The 23492-nt window shown below is 44.3% G+C and overlaps 1 protein-coding gene across 3 annotated transcripts in view; it reads left to right on the forward strand.

Annotated features, from left to right (window-relative positions):
- Positions 1-23492, forward strand: part of ESRRB (estrogen related receptor beta) — a 198666-nt gene that overhangs the window by 138953 nt on the left and 36221 nt on the right. For all 3 annotated transcript variants that reach the window (XM_063117910.1, XM_063117909.1, XM_063117908.1), the window contains 2 exons: positions 8740-9149; positions 21421-21537. In XM_063117910.1, coding sequence (XP_062973980.1) covers positions 8753-9149; positions 21421-21537 — 514 coding nt within the window. In that variant the 5' untranslated portion in view covers positions 8740-8752. The remainder of the gene's footprint in view (positions 1-8739; positions 9150-21420; positions 21538-23492) is intronic.

The following is a 23492-nucleotide window of genomic DNA, read 5'->3' on the forward strand; positions in this document are numbered from 1 at the left end:
AGCACTTTAAAGCACTTTATAACAGTTTTGACAACTGTTGAGGCCCAGGACACGTTCCATATACCGGTTTCAAAATTGTTATAAAGCGCTTTAAAGCAGTAGTGTAGATCCACACTAGGAATCAATGTTAGGTCCTTCTATCTTTGCAAACAAGTTGGAGCACAAAATATAAAATTAATAGCTACTAGCACAACTCTTGCATTTTCATTTTCCTCATAGCATTTCTGCCTAGCCTGCCTCTTTTGATGCCATTGGCTAACCTGCTCCAATGGTGTAGTAGGTCCTGTGCAAGCAGAGATGTGCCATTGGTTTACCTGTTTTCTGTGATATCAGAGTAGGACACCCCAGTAGCATCAAGATACTTAAGTTAGAAAATTCTAAAGCTGTGTGTTTTGCCGTTGCAGATTTTTTTAAAAATTAAAGTTTATTGAAACATTCAGGTTAATGATATAATGCCAATTTTATAATGGTACAATTAAAGTGACTTACTGCAGTATCCTCACCAGGTATCCCCTTTCCTATGATCCAATTCCAGCAAATGCATAATAATAATAATAATAATAATAATAATAATAATAATAATAATAATAATACAAACTAGCAAGAGACAGAGGCAGGGAAAAAGAAGAAGAAGTAGGAAGAGAAAGGAAGACAAGGCAAGTTACGAGAAACACTCAAAAAGGTGGGGTGGAATAAAATAAAGTCAGGATTCGAAGAGCTGTAAGAATTGAGGTCAAACACTACTGAATTTAGTGCTAGTATCAGTACTATTCATTCTTTGACTGCCAAGTTCAGTGCAGGAGCCGTAGTTTGTGACATGATGTAATCTCCCATGAAGGTGGTATGTGTCCCAAAATTAGGTTAAGAGCTGCACATTTGAAGGGTGAATCAAGAACAAATACCTTATTGATACCAATCAGTTGAGCGGTCCTGGAGCTTTTTAATAAAACATCATTGGCGACACTCACAGACCGCATCTGCTGCTTTTAAGATAGAGCTAGAATCATTTAAGAAGGAGGAAAATGTTACACACACACACACACACACACACACACACACACACACACACACACACAGGGCCTGTTCAGAAGACACCATAAACCGCAGCTTTAACCACCGTGGTTAAGCCAGAAAGCCAGGCCATGTTCAGAAGACATCTTAAACCACGGCTTTAACCACGGTGAATAAGGCTTTTTGCCTGACTCACTGTGGTTAAAGCTGTGGTTTAAGATGTCTTCTGAACACAGCCTGGTTTTCTGGCTTAACCACCATGGTTAAAGTCGTGGTTTAAGGTGTCTTCTGAATGGGGCCAGTGTGTGTGTGTGTGGGAGAAAATACACACTGAGATAGAGAAGCTCATTATATGAGACTGAATTTAAAAGGCTTGTGATCAGATCCAAGGAGCTCCCTCTGTATTATCAACATTTATATACCGTCGTATCAGCTACACAGCCATCAAGGTGATGTACAACAATTTAAAACAATAAAACCTTGCACCAATAAAAAGAAGAACAGTAAAAACATTAAAACTAAAACCTACACATTTTAGTTAGAATGGGGGACAATTGTAACTCTTGGGGGAACGCTGTGGATCGGGGGCAACACTGGAGAAAGGCCTTTTATGCATACTCAACAAGTGTGCCTCCACAAAAGGGCTTCTCCTGCCAATCTTAACACTCGGGCAGGTTCATAGCAAGAGAGGTGGTCCTTCAGATAGCCTGGTCCCAAGCCATTTAAGGCTTCAAAGTTTAAGACCACCACTTTGAATTGAGCCCGGAAAGCAATTGGCAACCTGTGCAGGACTTTCAGGAGAGGTGTAATATGGTCCCGATCCTGTGAAAGGGGAAAAAAGAGAGCCAAGCTCTGGTGCTATAAAATGATCTTTTTCTTTAATCTTTATTGAGTTCTTCAATCTGCTCTGTGTGTTTTGGAAACACATCCTTCATCAGGAGCTGAGGAAAAAAGCACTTGACTGTGATTTCACAAACCTTAGCACAATAATCAAAACAATAAAAACAATAAAACCTTAATGCGAAAGAAAGCAGCTCTTGGATTGTTGGGTGTCCCTGCCGAGCTCTGTGGTATCTCAAAGAATCTCCTCATGGGACGCCTGCTGAGAAGTACATTGCCAGCCACAACACCTGCCTTGAAGCCCAAGTTGCCACATGGAGTGCATCCCAGACTACAAGACCGACAGAAGCAGCAGAAAGCATATTATGACAACCCTCTTCCTCCTTTGCAAATAGGGGATAGCATTAGGTTGAAAACGGCTTCAAGCTGGATGCTAGCATAAGTAGCTCAGAAAAGAAAACAGTCACACTCGTATGTAGTTGAGACTCCGTAAGGTCAAACCTATAGAAGGAACTGGGGGCACCTCAGGAAGGACACTTCTTCTCCTTTGGGTGTAACTGATGTGGATCCAAGGGCTGCAGAGGAGCCGGTGTCCCCTGAGGCATTAGTGTTACCAGAAGAAAAGTCTCAAGGTGAGCTGGAGGCTTCTTCAGAAATTGATGCAATGGCAGATAGGACTGGACAGACACGGAGTGGGTGTGAAGTGAGATTACCAGCAAAGTTTAAAGACTATGTCATGGGATAGTGGTAAAGAATCAAGAACTGGTGATTGGGAATTTGATAAGTTGAGAGTTAATTGAACAAAAGATACTGTTTACATGGAGAAGGGGGGATGTGACGTGTGTATGTGTATGTATCTTTAAGAGGTCTGCAGCTGTTAGTCTCCAGGTCCTTTCTGAAGGCCTGGGCAGGGCATCTGTTTTATGCTTTTCTTTGTGTGGGCCTTGGAGCAGGCAGTCTGATATACAGATGCACTCAAGCATTTTAATAATGCTTGAAACTGTCATGGAAGAAGCTTCAGAGTCATTGATTGGCAGTGAAGGCCTAGGGTGAGCTGCAAGCTGAGCAGGTAAACTCACCCCTATGTTTTCTACACCTGAGGGACATCACACTTCCCCCCTTGGTTCGGTGGTGCTCTTAGCAGCCCTGCTGCTTCATTTTGCACCAGTTTTGCACCAGTATCCCCTCATAGTGAATATGTAAGCAAGGCATGGATAACCTTTGCTTGGGGGTTCTCTTAGAACCATCTCTGTCACTTGAGGCTCAGGTGGCCTCGGTGGCACGGAGTGCTTTCTACCAGCTTCGGATGGTGGCCCAGCTACGCCCCTATCTGGACAGGGATAACCTAGCTTCAGTTGTCCATACTCTGGTAACCTCCAAATTATATTACTGCAACACCCTCTACATGGGGCAGCCTTTGAAGACAATTTGAAAGCTGCAGCTTGTGCAAAATGCAGCGGTCAGATTGATAGCTGGAACAGGGAGGTTTAAGCATATAACACAGATTCTGGCCCGCTTTCATTGACTGCCTGTATGTTTCTGAGCCCAATTCAAGATGCTGGTTTTAACCTATAAAGCCCGCAATAGCTGATGGAACGCCTCTCCCGACATGAACCTACCCGTACACTGAGCTCAACATCTAAGGTCTTCCTCCGAGTGCCTACTCCGAGGGAAGCTCGGAGGGTGGCAACAAGGGAGAGGGTCTTTTTAGTGGTGGCCCCCTGACTGTGGAATGACCTCCCTGATGAGGCTCACCTGGCACCAACTCTGTTATCTTTCAGGTGCCAGGTCAAGACTTTTCTCTTCTCCCAGGCATTTAATAGCATTTAACAATGCTAAGTTTGTTTTTAACGGACCCCAGAACTGTTGTTTTTAAATGGATAATGTTGTTTTTATATTGTTGTCTATATGTTTCTGATGGTTTTTTAAATTTGGTATACTTTTTAAATGTTTACTGTTTTTAACTGTTGTAAACTGCCCAGGGAGCTTTGGCTGTGGGGTGGTATATAAATGTAATAAATAAATAAATAAATGCCAGACAGATTCAGGAAGGGTCACAGCTAGTAGACTCCTAATCGTGCAAGAACACCCCTTGCTATTGCTGCCCCTGCAGATCCTGGAATAAGTGCTTCTGTGTGTAGGTGCACGCACTAGGACTGCCTAATTCCCCATTTGAATGGCAGTTCCCAGACTGCATTGCAAGCCTTTCTGCAAGGCTTTCTGCAAGGTTCCCTTCATTTCCCTTACTCTGTACAGCACCATGTACATTGATGGTGCTATATAAATAAATTATTATTATTATTATTATTATTATTATTATTATTATTATTATTATTATTATTATTATTATTATTATTTCCAGAGCAGCTTATGTCGGTTGTACTTATTTTACTTGCACTTAAGTTGGCTGCATTGGGCAACTCTCTCAGGCCTTAGCTAGACCTAAGGTTTATCCCGGGGTCGTCCCTGCCTGCTCCCTGGATATCCTATTTATTTATTTATTTATTTATTTATTACATTTCTATACCACCCAATAGCCGAAGCTCTCTGGGCGGTTCACAAACCTGTGTGTCATTTACATGAACAGGGATGACCCCGGGACAATTCCGGGATAAACATTAGTTCTAGCTAAGGCCTCAGTTTCACTTTCCACTGCATTTGGATTTTTAAAATCTCAAGTTCTATCCATCCTAAATATGAAGAAATTTGTAAATTTGGGGCAATTCTTATAAACGACAACCTGAAATGAAACTCTCATCTGCACCAGCCAAATTCAACAGATGCAGCCATTCTCAGCATGGAGAGGGCCGTGTTGTAACTGCCTGGCATAAAACTATTAAAGGTGAGGAGCCTATCACAAAAAAGAGGCGGTGACCCTAATTTAGCACTCACATTGATGAATATACAGCGATGAAACTTTTAAGAGCTAGACATTCTAAGCTCTGGGCCTGGATAGATGATCCTGTCGGTTTTCCTTTATCTCACATTCATTTTTAAAAATAAATATAAACATCTGAAGTTCTTTCTATCCTGGATATGAAGAAATTTGTGAATTTAAGCAAAGGCTTATTAAAAATGAACTAAAACGAAATTCCCAACCATTTCTAGTTGCACCGTGAGAAGTAGCTTTCGTATAGCAGTTCTGCATACAGCCCTGTAGATGCCCCCCCCATGAGTTTGAAAGTAGCAAGAAGGATTGCAGATGCTAATGGGTATAATAGCTGCAAAGATGCTAATATGCTATGCTGAGAGAAATTTGAGGGGGGGGGAGAATGGTTATCAAGTGATATCAATCTGCAATGTGATACATGGCTTAGAGAGCAAATGGCATGTTTAGCAGTATAGCTAACTGCTCAGACTTCATGTTTAGGAAGCTGGTCGCTCACTCTGCTGCTCCGTCACAGCTGTGTTTCAGGGTCTGCATTCTTATCTGGGCTACAGGAAACACTGAAGACAATTTGGAGAGGATCCAGAGAAGGGCAATGAAGATGCTTAAAGGATTATAGGAAATGACCTATGATTTTTTTAAAAAAGAAGGATGAAGAGAACACAGTGTTTAGAACTTCTAAGCCTGCTATTTGGGGCCAGGAATAGTAATGGAGCTTCCTTTACCTGTTCACAGGAGAATTGGATCAAATCTCTCCCCTTTCGTGTCCCTAATAAAGTAACCAGAGCCAAGCAAGATGTTTCTTTTCTTTGTGGAAGCATTGTAGGACAAATAGGTACACTTTACCCTGGTGTTGGATTTCATGTGCCTTTCATACACTTGTAATAATTTTGAATTAGTTCAGCAAAACAACAAATGCATTATTTTTTTTAAAAATGTGCCAGTGTTATTGAAATGTTGGTGGGAATATTGCAGATGAAACTTCAAAGGAAGAACATAAGAGCATAAGAAAGGCCTTAATAAAACAGCCCTTAATAGTTGGGTTTAATTATAACCTCTGTAGGCATAACTCTAACACTGTTGGCTGGTAGAGATTATTACACGTCATATAGGACTGCCAAGTTGGTCAAACGGGTTCTGGAGAAACTAAAGTCATTGGCAGCCGTAAAAGATTAAACTTATTAATATAATATAACATGTTAGCAAATATTGTCCAGGATTACAAGATGTTTTAACTTGTTCTTGTTAGCAGTTTTATTAACACTTTGTATTTTGGTATTCCCTCTGGCAAGAGGAGTATTTTATTATGTTTCTGTATGAACATGGCCTGACTGGCTAATAAGCAATATGTTGTTGTTGTTATTGTTGTTGCAGGTGTTGTTAAAAACAGCACAAAATTGTCTAGTTTAGCATCTGCAGCCCAGTCTTGAATGCAATAGCCCTTGCTTGTTGTTTGTCACCAGAATGTTGTAGATCACAAGCTGAATATGAGCCAACAGTGTGATATGGCTGCAAAAAAAGCAAAAACTATTTTGGGCTGCGTTAATAGAAGTATAGTTTCCAAATCGTGCAAGGTACTGGTTCCTCTCTATTCGGCCCTGGTTAGGCCTCATCTAGAGTATTGCGTCCAGTTCTGGGCTCCATAATTCAAGAAGGACGCAGATAAGCTGGAGCATGTTCAGAGGAGGGCAACAAGGATGATCAAGGATATGGAAACAAAGCCCTATGAAGAGAGACTTGAAAGAACTGGGCATGTTTAGCCTTGAGAAGAGAAGGCTGAGGGGAGACATGATCGCACTCTTCAGATACTTACAAGGTTGTCACACAGAGGAGGGCCAGGATCTCTTCTCGATACTCCCGGAGTGCGGGACACGGACTAATGGGCTCAAGTTACAGGAAGCCAGATTCCGGCTGGACATCGTGGGGGGAGGGATCTACACTATTGCTTTTAAAGCGCTTTAAAGCACTTTGAAAACGTTTTGAAACCTGTATATGCAGTGTGTCCTGGGCCCCAACAGTTGTCAAAACTGTTATAAAGCGCTTTAAAGCGCTTTAAAGCAGCAGTGTAGATCCTCCCCAGAAAAAACTTCCTGTTAGAGCAGTATGACAATGGAACCAGTTACTTAGGTAGGTTGTGGGCTCTGCCACACTAGAGGCATTCAAGAGGCAGCTGGACAACCATCTGTCGGGTATGCTTTGAGGTGAATTCCTGCACTGAGCAGGGGGTTGGACTAGATGGCCTTATAGACCCCTTCCAACTTTACTATTCTATGATTCTATGAACTCTTATTTGAAAGAATGCTGCCTCTGAATATGGAAGTTTTATTTAGCTACCAAGGTAATAGCGGTTGCTAATTCCATCCTCCATAAATTTGTCACATTCCTTTTTGAAGCAACTTAAGCCAGTGACTTTTCATATTTTAATTATGCATTGTGTGGAGGAGTATTTTTTAAATTCATTTAAAGCATTTTAACCTGTTTTTCAGCCAAAAAGTCTTGCAGAGTGGCGTACAGATCAATAATAATAATAATAATAATAATAATAATAATAATAATAAATTTATTTCATTTTTATACCGCCCAATAACCGAAGCTCTCTGGGTGGTTCACACAAATTAAAAACCATACAAAATATAAAACAAACAGTATAAAAACATGATATAAAATACAATATAAAAACACAACCAGGATAAAATCAGCAGCAATGCAGAAATACAATTTTAAAATACAAATTTAAAACAGCAGAGTTAATTTATAAATTGTTGAAATACTGAGAGAATAAAAAGGTCTTCACCTGGCGTCTGAAAGAATATAGTGTATAATAATAATAGAATAATAATGTCAACAACAACAAGACAGTCCCACCCTCGGGCTTACAGTCTAAAAGACACAACATAAAAGGAAAAAGGCGATAGGGATGGGGAGGGAGGAGGAAAACAAACTAACTCAGTTTTTAAAGTTACCGCTCTTGTATTTCCGGGGATGGAAATAGTTCAAGTAGTCTGATGGAATGTATACTGCAGTGGGACCGGTGAGGGAGAAGACCGCTGTAGCAGGATCTACACTACTGCTTTAAAATGGCTTATAACAGTATTGACAATGGGGGCCATGATGCATCCCATATTCAGTTTTCAAACCATTTTCAAAGTGTTATATCCTGCTTGGTGTAGATCTGGCCCTGGTCTCTTAGCAGAGCTGGTGGGATAGCTTTGCTTCCCTTCTCTCCCTCTCTTGCAGCCTCATGGGGTTTTGTTTGTCCTGAACCTACTGCCAATCGATTTAATATGGTGGACCAATTTTATTGTTTCTAATGTTAGAAGAAATGTTTAAAATATCCCTCCATTCTCTCTACACAGTTCTTAATTTTATAAATGTTGATAATGTTTCTTTCCCCCCTAAATCAAGCAGCTCTAAATGCTTTAGTCTTTCCCCATCATTTTTCTAATTCTCACTATACTCAGAAAATAAGAGCTGTAAACAGTCAGACCAATGGCTTATAAGGTATCTTTCTAGTCCAATTGGGAAGTCCACATGGGAATTCATATACATTTTTGTGTACGTTTCTCCCAATATAACTATTTTGAAAGGCATTCTGCCTAATATAACTAATTTTTGCATGTTTTCACTAATATACACATGTTTATGTGCGCCTCCCCCTAATGTATGCATTTTTTGATTGGAGAACTGCATTGCAAGATTCTTAGAAGTGCGAATACTGAATGATAACTGTTCCGGCTCACGCATTGCTTTGGGAAGTGCAAAATAGGGAGGTTCGCTTTAAAATTCAAACTAAACTAATTTCTTCCCCATTCTTAGGCTTAAGACAAAAATTCTCTGGGCTAGATTTGAGATATGGGCTAGAGGTCAATGTATGCATCAGTGAATAAAATATTAAATCAATTAGCTTTCAGTATATGATTTCAGAGGTCAGAATGGGCCCTATTGCAGCTGTGTGTGTTCTTTAAACCAGCTAATGGCTGTTCTGTGCTTCCTACCTACAGGCTGCTAGGAAGGATGACCACAGATGAGCGGCATCTCACCTCCAGTTGTGGATCCTTCATCAAAACTGAGCCCTCCAGCCCATCCTCTGGCATTGACGCCATTAGCCACCACAGTCCAAGTGGTTCGTCCGATGCCAGTGGTGGTTATGGCATCACTATAGGTGGCCACCCCAATGGCCTGGACTCACCACCCATGTTCAGCAGTGCAGGGATTGGAGGTGGGCCTTGCCGCAAGCGATACGATGACTGTGCCAGTGCCATCATGGAAGATTCGCCCACCAAGTGCGAGTATATGCTCAACGCCATTCCCAAGAGGCTGTGTCTAGTGTGCGGGGACATTGCATCCGGATACCACTATGGCGTGGCTTCCTGCGAAGCATGCAAAGCTTTCTTCAAACGAACAATTCAAGGTATGGGGCCTGGGAAGGGGGATGCAAGTGATGTGGTCAACATTACAAAGTGGGTTCCTTGGTTTGCAGGTAGAGGCAATTGCATTGTTTCCTCCAGGAGCTGAAAAGTGTGTGTTGAATTTTCAAGGTAGCGGGGTAAGAGACCCTTGGTGAATCTGGACTGCATGGATCCGAATAAAAACACAAAAAACACAAGAAAATGTTTTGCAATCATTACCATTTCACTAATTCAAATGTGTTTTAATTACTGTTAGCTAGCTTTCAGTGAGGCTATGAATTTGCTCTGGATTTCAGACAGAACCAGCTAGGACTCTTAATGAGCTATCCAGAGTGCTAAACCCCAACCCTAAAATGGGTTCAGCACCTTAGCTCATTTAGAGTTCTGATTGGTTCTGATTGAAACCCAGACAGGATTCACAGCCCTCATGACAACAGAGACATCAGCCTCCACTGCTCGCTTTATATCTTTCTTATTTCCTTCCCATAATTTTACACAACTTGGTTAATGAATTTCTTGAATCCAGGCCATTCATTTTCAGTTGCTACTTGTGTATCTACTCCTTTAATTTATTTATTTATTCACTCATTCACAGAATGTGGCAGATTTTTTCATAACACCAAATCAGCCATCTGCCATTCTGCCAATCTACCAATCAGTACATTTCAAGACATGCACACACATGTGCAAATACATGTCCGCCTAAATGTTCATTACATCCATACATATGTAGGCATACAAGGTGAACTGCATTCCTTTGCCCACACTTCAGCAAATTGAAAAGACCAAGTATATTACTCTAAAAGAGCAAGTGTATTTTATTCATTCCAAAAGCCCCCTTGACTCCTATGAAGTGAATGAAGTAGGCATGTGGGAAGGGGGACTCATTTTATTTTCATGAAGGCTAGCTCACTTAGTCCTGATCATTCCTTGTTGCTGAGGTTGTCAAAATCTTAACAAGCATTTCAGAGAGAAATCCTGCATGAGTGTCTGAAGAGTAGATTGTTATATTCTTTTATTCCATTGATTTTAATCACCTTCCTTTACATTACATAGAACACACTCCCCAGATTGTAGGTAGAAGAAACTGGGTACTGAGGATTCCTTTACTTGGATCTTTCTCCCTTTGCTATATTTATTATTATTATTTATTTATTTATATAGCACCATCAATGTACATATTTGGTAGAAAACATAGGCCTAATCTACACCAAGCAGGATATTGCACTATGAAAGCGGTATATAAGAGGCTGGAGCCACTCCTAGCAAGATATAGCACTATGAAAGCGGTATGAAAGTGGTTTATGGTATGTGTCAATGGGCCCCAACAGTTGTCAGTGCACTTCAAAACTGCTATAAAGCAGTAGTGTGGCTCCTGCCTTTTATATACTGCTTTCATACCGTTTTCATACTGTAATTTTTGTAAACCACCCAGAAAGCTTCAGCTATTGGGTAGTATAAAAATGCAGTAAATAAATAAATTAATATCCTGCTTGGTATAGATTAGTCCATAGACATGCATATGAGCTTTTTTGCAGCTTATGAGCCATCTGAGCTACATATTACATATAGGTCTGCCATTGTTTTCTGTGAGGATTTTCTTTTATCAGGCTAAGAGTGCAGGTGGCTTCAGGTTTATTTATTACAGGGAACACGGCAGTGTTCCCTGTGTTACGGATGCTCAGTAAAAAGAGCATTCCACCATGTTAAAAGGAGTTATTGGGGGGTGGGTCAACCTAGCATCCTAAAATGAAAAATATTTCATCAATCTTTCTGAAACGGAGTACTGCCAGAAAGAAATGCTGGTTTTACATACCAGCATTTCAAGAAGATTGATGAAATATTGAGGGCAGGATGTCACTTTAAATGACAAAAGGGGGGAAGCATCTCTGTTCCAAACTGGCACAGAAATGCTTCCTGGTTGGCAACCATTTTTTTGCGCACTAATAGCTGCAAATTGGGAGCCTCCCCATGCAATTCAGTTGTAGGATTGCATTGCCCTATCCTCCCCATTGATGGAATGGCCTTTCTTTTTTCAAAAGACCATTCCATCAATTTTATTTTATTTTTTAAAAAATTCCTATGTTTCCCTATGAGGAATCTGATAAGCTAATGCATGCACCTCAGATTCCCCAGAGGGAAGGGGGGAGAAGAAGGGAGAGCGCAGCCTGCGCTCATCCCCAAGAGATCAGGTAAGTGGTGGGGGGTGCCTGCGCCCACCGTCGCCGCTGCAGTTTGTGCAGCGGCGGTGGCGGGCCCAGGCGGGATGGGGGGGGCTACCTTCTCTGGCAGCGGCGGGCCTGGTAGCTCCGGCCCGCCGCTGCCGCAGAAGGTAAGTGAAGGGGGGGGTTGCCTGGGCCCGCCACCGCAATTTGTGCGGTGGTGAGCCCAGGGAGGATGGGGGGGGCACTTACCTGCTCTGGCGGTAGCAGGCCCGGGTTAAAATGGAGCCCCCGGCTTCACCTGGAAGCAATGCCAAAAATTGGGCCCTTGCTTCTGGGTGGAGCCAGGGACTTAATTTAAACCCGGGCCTGCTACCGCCGGAGAAGGTAAGTGAAGTGGGGTGGGGGGTTGCCTGGGCCCGCCGTCGCCGCTGCAGTTTGTGCAGCGGCGGTGGCGGGCCCAGGCAGGACGGGGGGGGCTACCTTCTCTGGCAGCGGCGGGCCCGGTAACCCGGGTCTGCTACTGCCAGAGAAGGTAAGTGAAGGGGGGTGGGGGGTTGCCTGGACCCGCCGTCGCTGCTGCAGTTTGTGCGGTGGCGGTGGCAAGCTTCTCTCATTCTCCGAAAGCAGATAAACCATGAGGACAGGATGGAGAATAGGATATGCAGAGGTGACTGTGGGGTTGTGGAAAACTGATGACGAACAACTTAGAGCCACCTACTTCTTTTTTTGTTTAGAGCAGCCCTTCCCCAACCTGGGCCCAGCGACGATGGAGCAGGTAAGTGGGGTGGGGCTTACCTGGCAGTGGGGCCAGGCAGGAGGGGGGGTTCTTACCTGCTCCATCGTCGCAGTCCAACACCTTTGGAGGGCACCAGGTTGGGGAAGGGCTGCTCTAAACAAAAAAAGAAGTAGGTGGCTCTAAGTTGTTCGTCATCAGTTTTCCACAACCCCACAGTCACCTCTGCATATCCTATTCTCCATCCTGTCCTCATGGTTTATCTGCTTTGGGAGAATGAGAATTTCACTGGTACTTTCTGCCTCCTTAGGGAGGATGTGGCGTTAAGGCTGGTGAGCCTTAACTCCCAATTTCCCCGCTTTTTGGTGCTTGGTTGAAAAGTGTACATCCTTAACGTTGTTTTGTAAACCGTAGGTTTTTTGTTTATTGAATTTGTTTACTTATTACTTTCCTGTACTACCCAATAGCTGGAGTTCTCTGGCTCACAGGTTGAGTGGAAGATCAGAGAGAGAGCAAGAAGACAGGAGCTATTCGACCTGTTTCTTGCAAGCCATTTGCAGTGGAGGCTGGTGGCTCCAATTTTGGTGGGGCTGTAAATCCATTCTGGGTTTCAGTCAGAACCAGCCAGAGCTCTAAAGGAGCTCTCCAAAGTGCTCAACCACTTTGGATAGCTCCTTTAGTTCAGTTTCTTTAGCGTTCTGGTTGGTTCTGACTGAAAATCAAAATGGATTCACAGCTCTGCCGAAATTGGATTCACCAGCCTCCACTGGCCATTTGTCCACATAAACCCAACTCCCCAGAACTGCTTTTCTCCTGAAGAGATGAGAGGTACTAGTTTAGGGTTGTATCCAAAATTAGTTCCATTAACAGAACTGGCAGATGGTGATACCCTCTCCACAGCTCCCTGCACACCTTCAAAATCTGCTCTGGGTGGTAGAAAACCTTCCGCTACTGCAGTGTTGGATTTAACCTTCATGGCTTTGTTAAACATGGAGCTAGAGACCTAGAGCTTGGTTTTTTTTTCTTTATCCACTAATTTTAGCAGATGTTATAGAGACACAAGGAGGGAGAGGCATCCAATTAGTGGAGAAGAAACAGATAAATCACTAGAGAAGCAGAAAGAGAAAACTCGTATATATCCTCGTGCAAGTGACATGTATTTACATTTCTGAGTACGGTATTCGTTCTTTGAAGCCAATTTTCCCCTGATGAAGATGTAAGCTTGACATGCTTGGGGATATGTCATTTTCACAATAAATCTATTTGTGGTAGCAGCAGCAGCAGCTTGTTCCATGGTAGTTCTGTAGTTGTGGGAGAAGTTATATTTGCCAAATTTCTTCCTTCGACAACAGTGAAAAGTGTAGCTGCCTTGCTCCATACATAATTGGAGAGCCCTTGCTGGGTTGGCCTCCAAAACTGCTTTTGCCACATGTGCTTCTTGAACCCTGCTAAAGCCCTGCTGGCTGATCCTATAAACTTAACTTGCTGAGCCAGAAAAATAAGCAATACCACTTCTCAGGTTCTTGCCATTTCCATCAGCTTGACTTTTCCTACTTCCTGTTTCTGTGCAATGAGGTCACTCTGCTCTGCTTTAGGCAGGTTCAGACGTTAACGTTCTTTGCATTCCTACGGATATTCTGTCGTTCAGTTTGGGGGGGCCACACCCAAGGAGAGAGCTCGGATGCTGTGACTTCTCTCCAGCAGCAACTGTGATTGCAACAGATTGATGGACATCTTAAACACCACACCTGTTCGCAGGAACAAGAAAATGTGCAACCACCATATCATTTGAATTAAATGGCCACATTTGTAGGGACTATCATTCAACTTAAAACAGCTGTTACCCACATTACATGGTGCATTAACTATATTTACAAGCTCAAAAAGCCTGCCTTGGAGACTCAGAGATGTTCTCAAGCTATGACAATGCCAGCAGTTTTCCATGCAATATGCTGCTGCCGGATTTGCAGAAGGAGGGGCACAGTCCACATCACTTTGCTGAACCGACCTTCTTGGTTTTTCTCATGTGAAATCATGCAGCTTATCAAAGAGACAGAAGTATTTCCTGCAATTTCTGCAATGTTATACCTCTTCCTGGGCATTGTCCTCTTTCTCCTTTATTACTGAAGACACATCTTTTAAAAAATACTGAGGAATTTGCTTGATTGCATCCATATACTTGTGAACTCAGACACATTGGTACATTTCTCCATTGGTAAAAATTAGTGCCATGAGCCAACGAATAACATGGTTGTGCCATTATTATTATTATTATTATTATTATTATTATTATTATTATTATTTAAATGTGTGTATGTAGGAAATTGAGATAGGGTCATGAGGACATTGGAGCTGTACAAGCACAGAAGTTATATCCTCCAAAGGATAAGTTAGCAGGAAAAGTTATTCTGGTATCTATAATGAATGGATATATTTGTACAAAACCATCTTCAGGCACAATCTTATGCATGTTTAGAAAGAAAAAAAGTCCTACAACTCCCAGCATTCCTCATCCAGCATGCATAAAAATGCATAAGATAGTACTCCTATGGGATATCTACACCAGCTATTAAATCCGGTCTGGACTCGTGTGGCTTGCAACTGGATATCGGGAACCATGGAAAACCCAATGTTTCCCGCGGTCCCGGGAGTATCCTGCAGACTGCGGGCGGTGTGGCTGCCGTTTCTCCCCGTGAGTAGCAGGGCTCTGAAAATGGGCCACAGAGCTGTACAGGGAGGCCTTGTGCCCATGCAGGGTCGGGGGAGCTTTAACTTCAGGGAGACTGTTCTGACGCAGCTTCTGACGAGATGCTAGCTGGGCTGACTTTCACTCACTTTCTTTTAGCTCCGCCCATTTTTAGTCTGCGGTGTACTCTTAAGATCGGCTAGCTTCTTAGTGCCCTCACCTCAGAAGAATACTGATTTCCCACTGATTGTGTGTTGTTTGCACTTGAGGAGATAAGCTCAGGAGGAGGTTCATTCCCAGCTGGTGAAGAGCCCGTGGGAGCTGCCTCCCGCACTGGTATAGGCGGGTATGTCTCTGGAGCCGTCTCTTCTGCTTCAGAATCTGATTCTGATTCTGATTATCACCTGAAACTCCTTCCCCCAACCTAAAGGGAGCAGAGCTAGATATGACCAATGCATTGCAATGGGCATTCAGTGCCCTTCTTTTGAGTACAACTCCAGGGAATTGTAGAAAATCAAAATGGCAGTCCCCGGTGGCTGGGGGGGAATGACCTCTTAATTTGATTTTCACCATTTATAGCCCATCTTTCTAACAAATACAATGCCCCAGAACAATGTAATGTCAGGGGGCATTGTGGGTACTTAAATTAGCAGGTAGTTCCCAGACCTATCTGTCTGGCATGGGAGGGAGTCCTGGACTGCCATTGGGTGGGTCCTGCCAAGGTGCTACGTGCTGCTAAGGTGCTGGGTGTTGCCAGCAGTGGGCACTGCCAAGGTGCTGTGATCCTGGGAGGTGCCTGAGGATGCCGAGTGCCCTGCTGTCCCATACCAGAGTTCCTGCTAAAAGCTGAAGTATAGCAGGAAACACATTTCTTTTAATCAATTGATTGTTTCTGTACTACCAGTCAAGGCACCCAAGGCATTTCACAGTTCTTTGAATACTGAAACAAGCATTCCCAACAAGTCTCCCCCACCCACCCACCAAAATATAATTCTCTCAAACTGGTTGAAGGTCTCTTCCAGAACTGATGTGGCATGAACATAATCTTTTGTCTTCCCTCAGGGCTCACAGCTCTTAAGCAGACCTGGGAAAACCGAGGGAGGGGTTCAGCTCTGTTGGTCATGCAAGGCCAGAAGGTCAGGCTCTCAGCATTTGTACCTACCTTGGTCAATCCGTGCACATCATACTGCCTGCCAACTTTCAGCAGGTTGATGTCCCACATCTCTTTCCCCTTCTGTGCTCAAAGAGGGCTGTAGAGCCTGAGCATGTGAAATCCTGGGTTCCATTCTCATTGGTCTCATCCTCATAGCACGAGGCTCCTAATTCAAGGCTTCTGAATGTCCTCTTTGAAAAGGGAAATTTTGCTCACTTGCACACAGACAAATAGGAACACTCACATGCTCGAGGCATATCCACACTATGAACGAAGTCCAGTTCTCCTTTTGCTCAACAGAGTTCCATGGCGTGTACACAACTCGCTTTGCATCTATGAATCGCATTGAGGGCTGTTCCCTGAACTCTGGGAATTTGGGGGGGGCATTTTGGGGGGAAGGTTCTGCGATTTGTGTAAATTTCTGACCAATTTGCGTAAATTACAACCAAATTTGCACAAATTGCAGAACCTCCCCCCACATTCCACAAAATCCCCGGGAAATCAGCCCACTTGCCTGACTCGCTGCCAATCAAGTTGGCCACTGCAGCAGGAACTGAAACAAACTCCAGAGGGGAGGGGGGAGCCTAGGAAAACTCATTGAACTCCACCCCACAAGTGTATTTCTCTGACATCCCGAATTCTCATGCACGTGTATGAAGAGGCACGCACACATGCACTTTTTGCTGTTGCTGCCGCTGCTGCTGCTCATTCACATGCTTGCAGTTTCCTTCTCTGGCTGCTGAAGACACCCTGGAGCTCTTTCTGCCGCTGTCTGCCAGATCGCCCCTTGTCCACAGTGACTGAAGGGGCAGCATGACTGCCAGCCGGTGGAAGGCTGCTGGAATCCCGATGAGTTAATCTCATCACTTTATCACAGGGCACTTACAGAAATTGCCAGGCTGTGTGAGTGGCTGTGCTCTGCTGGCAGCCAGCCTCAGGACCCATAAACAAAATTGAGAGACTTGGGGGAAGAAACGGAATGACAACAACAGCAGCAGCAGCAACAGCAGAGCACTTTACTGAAGTTTTGGAGACAGGAGCTTATCTTGCACTGGTTTGGCTTGACCGTGGCTGACTATGTCATTCTCTTCTCTGCGCTTTCTCCTAAATGGTCTGATTCAGTATAAGGAAGCTTCCGATGTTCCCATGAGAATAGGGATAGCAGAGAAGTTTGTTTGTACCACATTTTAATATGCACTGACCTAATGTAAACATAATTTACAGTTCCCGAACAAATATGTGATGCAATCGTCCTGCGGTTTGCATGCTACTCTAAATTTTCCAACGCAGTTCCCAGATTTTTAAATTATTTTTTTTTAAAAAATGGAAGTTACAGGAAATTGCGTACAGAAATACACACATTAGAGAGAATAGCCTGAAAAAGGCCTATATTCATGAAATTTGCTTGCAATAAATGCAGATTTTAGGGGGAGTTGTGTACAAAATGCCTGTGAATGTTTATGCATATGAAAATGCATATGGATTTTCATGCAGATTTGCAAACTGCTGCAGAAATGGGATGGGATGAAGCTTGGAGGAAAAAGGGAATCTTAGGCCATGGCTAGACCAGGCCTATATCCCGGGATCATCCCTGTGCATCCAAATGACACAGGGGATCCCGAGAGCAGGCAGGGACGACCCCTCCATTTGCCTGGGATAATCCTTAGGTCTAGTTAAGGCCTTATAGAAAGGGAAACAGGCAAATTTGTGCATCTCCTAAAAAATGATCCTTGCAACAAAAGGCCAGCTGCATCTGTTGCAGCCTATTGCTCTTATTACCATGCACCATACTGGGTAGTCCAATGGTTTCAGGATTTTTTTAGGATACTTTTCTAGTCCCTTCCTTTTAAACCAGGAGCATTATGAATCTACCTAGAGTGTTTTTCTTTCTTTCTTTTTTTTTATCAATACGTGATGATCTTGAGATGACACTGCAAAGTTTAATAACGGGAGGTTCAAGACACCTAGTGATGTTGCTGGCTGGTCTTTTGTAGTGATCTTTTTTTTAAAAATGTTTCCTTCCTAATTGAAATGGATACAGCTATAGGTACACTTTACAGGAACTGTATCCTTGCATTTGAAAACGAGAAGATACAAAGGTAGGAATATGAAGAAGGCAACTCTACGAAGCTTTCAAAAAAAGGGGTTCCTATTTGCTTGCGTATGGGACACTGTGGAAGGGCAGGCTTTCTTGTTCTCTTAAGTCTCTGGCTGGCTGGATGTACGTGCCTCATCACTGCAGTTCATTTATTAACTAGAGATCAAGCTTAAATTTCAATTTCCAGCTTTTAGAGATATTTGATACTTCCCTGGCTATTGAAATTCAGGTGCTGTGCAGTGCCAGGGCGTACACTGGATGGAAGCAGCTGGTTACAGCGCTCTGCGCTTCTGCACAGAGTTTTGTCTTGCATCTCACCACATGATGGCGGGGCTGTGAGCATGCGAAAGGGTATAGGAGAAGGGGAACTGTCTCACATTGCTGATGCCCATCAGGATGCAGTTCCAAAGGGGGTGAAGCTCTGAACGTTCAGCCATTTCGTACATCAAGTAGACTCAGAGTCAGCACATCTTGGGTTTACAGTGTTCCTAAATATGCCCCATTTTTATTAGCTCTTTCTGTTGCTTTGGCAGTATGATTACTATTCTTTTAAAGAACAAGTATTTCATTGGGATTTACACTCCTTATCTCATTCCACAACTAGAAGCAATGACTATGATGGGGCTGCTGCCCAAAATGGCAACCTGCATCAAGTTTTCCTTCCTCTGCTTACATTGAGTCAATGAAGGTATGGCTAAGGGTGCTCTAGGGGAGCGCTCACCCCACCCCTGTCAGCCACCCACCCCCATGATCCAAGCCTCGCGAGCCCCTGCTGAGCACTTGCGGGGCTTGCAAGCTTTTGGTGCCCGCGCACACTGATCTGCTGTGTTAATGGTGGCCAACCCCTTCTGAACACAAGGGTGAGGCCTCCATTGGAGCCATTAGCATGGCACTTTCTGGAGACTCCGGAAAGCATGGAATGTTCCCCATGCTGTTCCAACTGGAGTCTTTAAGGCCACCATTGGAGCAGAGGAGGGCAAAGTGCACTTTCTAGAGGCCACCATTAGCATGGTATGGGGAGTTGTGCACTTTCCGGAGCCTCTGGAAAGTGCGCTGTTACCCCCTGCTCCAATGGGGGCCTTAAAGGCCCCCTTGTGTTAAGGTACCCTTGCGTTAAGAGGGCCTCTTAATTCCACATTAATGGCAGCTGCCATTAGCTTGGCAGGGGCAAAGGGTGTGATCCCAGAACCCAGGGTGGACCCGTGCCCGAGTGCTTGTGGGGGCTTGCGAGTGGTCGTGCGCAGGTCCTCCATCACACTGGGTGAGTGCAGTTAGGTCCATGAGGGGTGAATATGGGGGTGGGGGTCCGCAGCCCTCGCAGATCCAATTGGACGCTCACGACATCTCTAGGTGTGGCATTACATCATCATGTGTTTCCCCACCTCCTCCAGTGGCAGCTCAGCTCATAATGTGTGCAGGGGTGGGGAATTATACTACGTAGTGACAGCCCATCATGCATTTTCCTGTAATAGATTAATTTATGGATGCTTTGGAAGGCATCTCTGTAAATGGAGTCTCATCTCAGTTCAGACTCATTCACCCCTATAAGGTAGAGACTGCTAGCAATTTCAGAAATAGTGTAGTAAGCGGTGTAGATAGTGTAGTAAGTAGCCTAGATAGTGTAGCAAGGAGCCTGTGCAAGGCCTTCTAGTATGCTTTTGGGCTTGCATGAATAAACTCTGGCACACGCCCATGCCGCTTGAATCACAGTGATTAGGTTCCTCTCCTCATGTACTTGGAAAAAACATAGCTGCCCCCTCAGGAGCCACAGTGGTCTGTGCGGGTGAGAGAGAGCATAATGTCAGAACCGTGTCTGTAACAAAGGTTTTCTGGAGCCTTCCCTGCTCTTCCTGTACCACCTCAGCCCTCCAACTCAGCCTCACTACTCATAAATCTCTGCCCCCTCCCCTCTCCCCTATGTCTGACTGATGGTGATTGCAACCCCTCGGGGCAGGGTCCGTGTCACTTCTATGTTCGTGTCACAAGAAGGAAATGTTAAACTGTCTCAGGGCATTTTTTATGCACATTGGTTGCCTTTGAGCCTCTCGAGCTGTTTCCGTGAATGTGTAGTGGATGGTAATGTGGCAAAGAGCCAGGATCCTGCTCTTTCCCCGTCCCTGGTGAGCAAGAAGCTCAAGGGCAGTCTTTATGGCAAAGGTGCCTGAGGGCTGAATGCCATTTCAGAGAAGCGCTTGGGTGCCACATTCTGGTGCTGAGAAGCTCTGAAGGCAAAAGGCAGTGGAGGCTGGTGGCTCTGATGCCAGTGGGGCGGTGAATCTGCTCTGGTTTTCAGTCAGAACACTAAAGGAGCTCTCCATGGAGCTAAAGGACCTATCAAAAGGCACAAGATGGGCTAGGACTGGCTCTGATGGTTGAACCCAGGAGTCATAACTGTCAAGACAACTTCATTTACTACCCCAGACCTTACTCTTTGGATCCGCTGATTAAGTAGTGGTTAGGCCCATCTTATCGAATGGCACTCATAACTCCAGGAAAATCTCCTGGCAGGGTTTTAGAACTACACCAACATATTTTCAGGCCAGTCCACTAGAAACGCGTTTGAGTTCTTCAGAGTTATTGACTCAAACTGGCCTGTTGTTTGATGACCCACTTGGAATGATTTTTTAGCAGCTGAGGCTCAGATGAAGCTCAGATGGAAGTTAGACCCACAAAACCCAGGAAGAAGCCATTTCAGTGAGCAAAACGAATGCACCTTTCAATCTCCCCAGCCACTGTTTGTTCTGACATGGGCTCTTCCTTTATGCTGAATTTTATCTCATAAAACTGAAATTATATTTCAATAATAAAGCAACAGGGATTAGTTGCTGACTGCCCCACAGTTGTGGAACTCTCAGTATGGTAAAGCTTCTGAGTGAAGAGTGAAGAGACTCAAATATAAAACCCAGTTCAGCCTTGGTCACCTTGGGCCAGTCAGTCACCATCTCTTGCCCCAATTTACCTCACAATAGTGTCATGGACAAAATGGGGGCTTCATGGAGGATCGGTGGGATACACACGCAAAGACACTCATTTACACCAGGGGGAGATTGGGTGCCCTCCAGATATTGTTGGACTATAGATCTTATCAGCCCTAGCCAACATGGCCAGTAGATCATGGAAGTTGTAGTCCAACAACATCTGGAGAGCCACACATTCCCCATCCCTTATTTACACCGCCATGTGTCAACATATTGATCCCGGTTCATGGGGTTCTCCAGACAATCTCTTCATTAACCTGTTCCCGTGCCAAAGAGGTGAACCACAGCCTATGTGTAGGTGGTGCTTCTGTTCCACTGGCATTGGATGATTCAGCATAAAGATTGTACTCTGGTTATAAAGTAGTGATTCCTTTTTGTTTGCAGAACAAAGCCTCTTAAAGTTGCCTTCGCTTCCATTCCATGGCACAGCCTTAGTGAATGCCTTTCTTTGTATTTGCAGGGAACATTGAATACAGCTGTCCAGCCACCAATGAGTGTGAAATCACAAAACGGAGGCGCAAGTCCTGTCAGGCGTGTCGCTTTATGAAATGCCTCAAAGTGGGGATGCTGAAAGAAGGTAAGGAGAGAGACAGGTATGGGCCTCCTGTCTACTTGCCAGCACCTGAGGAAAAGTGCGCTCTGACCAGGACCCAGTTATGCTTTGGTGTTGGGGAGCAAGTGGCACAGAGTGGTTAGAATTTTGGGTGACCTGGAGGGGAGGCGAAGTGACATACCAATTATGGTAAAGTGAAATTCTGTTTCTAACATGTTAGAAACCGGTTATGTTTGACAAATAAATGTGAAAGCAGGCAAAAGTAAGCCTGATCAACCATGCTTTCCTTTAGAATAGAGCTCTATTGCCATGAATAGGCAAGGGAAGATTGACCCTTGGCATTCTCTGGGCAGGCATGACAGCAGCCAGTTTATTTTCTAGTCGTGGGCAAGTTTTCTGGTTTTAGTGGTGGGGAAAGAGTCTCCTAAACAGAGCTGTTACAAGATGTATGGCCATCTGAGGTGGGAGGAATTTGCTCTTGCTATTCCCCATTGACTCTGCTGCTGTCCCCTGCCACAATAGAAAAGCAGTCACTAGGGCTCTCCAGAGAACCCACCTACCTGTGTCCCACTCTGGGGGTGGTGTTCCTCAGAACAAACCATCAGGTGGGTGGCTGCTCCAGAGAGTGGTAAGGGGTGTTCTCTGGAGTGCCCACCTCTCCTGATGCCATTGACCTGGGTGACACCAGCAGGTGGTAGCAGGGAGGTCTTTGAGTGGAGGTGGGGTGGAAGTGGTTTACATGATCTGCTGCCCTTCCCAATCTGCCACCTGAGGTATGGGATTCACACTGCCTCCAGCGAGGGCTGGCCATGTTCCTAAAATATGCTGCCCAGGAGCCATTTGCCAAACCCTCCTGCATTAATCTGTCTCTTTCTGTAACCTGGAGTGAAGCAACATGGCCACCACTGAGTTTTCTAGAGGACACATTTGCAAACTGCAACCAAGGCAGCGTTGTGTTTTTTGCTAAGCAGGAAAAACCAGTTCTTTGGGAAATTCCAAAAGGCTGTGCATATCAGCATATATTTATACGTTTCTCTACAAAGGGATTTATTTATTTATTTCAGCCAAAAAGGCTTCCAACACTTTATACTTCGCCCGGAAACTAATTGGCAGCCAGTGAAGGGATTTTAAAACTGGTGTAATGAGGTCCCCCTAGGTGTACCGGTGACCAACCTGGCTGCCTTATTTTGAACTAATTGAAGTTTTCGGACTAGGCACAAAGTTAGCCCTATGTAGAATGCTTTGCAGAAATCAAGCCTCGAAGTTACCAGCATGTGCACTACTGTCATTAGGTCTTCCAACTCAGAGCCCATTCTCCCCCAGTCCCTGGGAACTCAGCTTCTGTTGGAAAGGGGGGGGGGGGCTTTGGAATTGGCAGATCTCAGAGTCTGTCGCAGAGTGGGCAGAGTTGAGAGCAGGTGAGAGGCAGTCTACCAGGCTAGCCACATGCCAAAGACTTCTCCAGAAAGACCCTCCCTGAGCTAAAGTGGCTCTTGGACTGCATGAGAAATCCCCCCTTTTAGTTGAAAGGGCAACTGCCTAGCTTAGTTTGTATAATTAAGCTTAGAGCAAAATACCTAGCATTCTCACTTCCTTCAGGTGTGAAGAGATTTTTTTTTTTTTTTTTTTTTGCTGAATAAAGCTTTGTGGATTACGTGGCAGACCTCTTTACTGTCTCACATCTCAGCGGGAGGATTTGGAATCATGACAATTTGGGAGTAAATGATCCAGTATAAGTAGATTGATATAGATCATGCAGTGGCTTCTAAACATCAGAAATTGTTGCCTTTTAAGTAGGGCTGTGCACAGACTCTCCCTACTCACACTGGAGGCCAATTTGGAGCTTCCAAGTCGGCCCGAATTTGCCTTCGCCCAGATCCTACCAGAAAGAAAATAAAGGTCCATCTTCAGGTGGTATGAATCCTAAACTGTTTAAGTTCTTGCCTGATGAAGAGTTCTGGAGAACTTGAAAGTTTGCA

Source organism: Elgaria multicarinata, chromosome 2 (genome assembly GCF_023053635.1).
Source record: "Elgaria multicarinata webbii isolate HBS135686 ecotype San Diego chromosome 2, rElgMul1.1.pri, whole genome shotgun sequence".
NCBI classification, from domain to species: domain Eukaryota; kingdom Metazoa; phylum Chordata; class Lepidosauria; order Squamata; family Anguidae; genus Elgaria; species Elgaria multicarinata.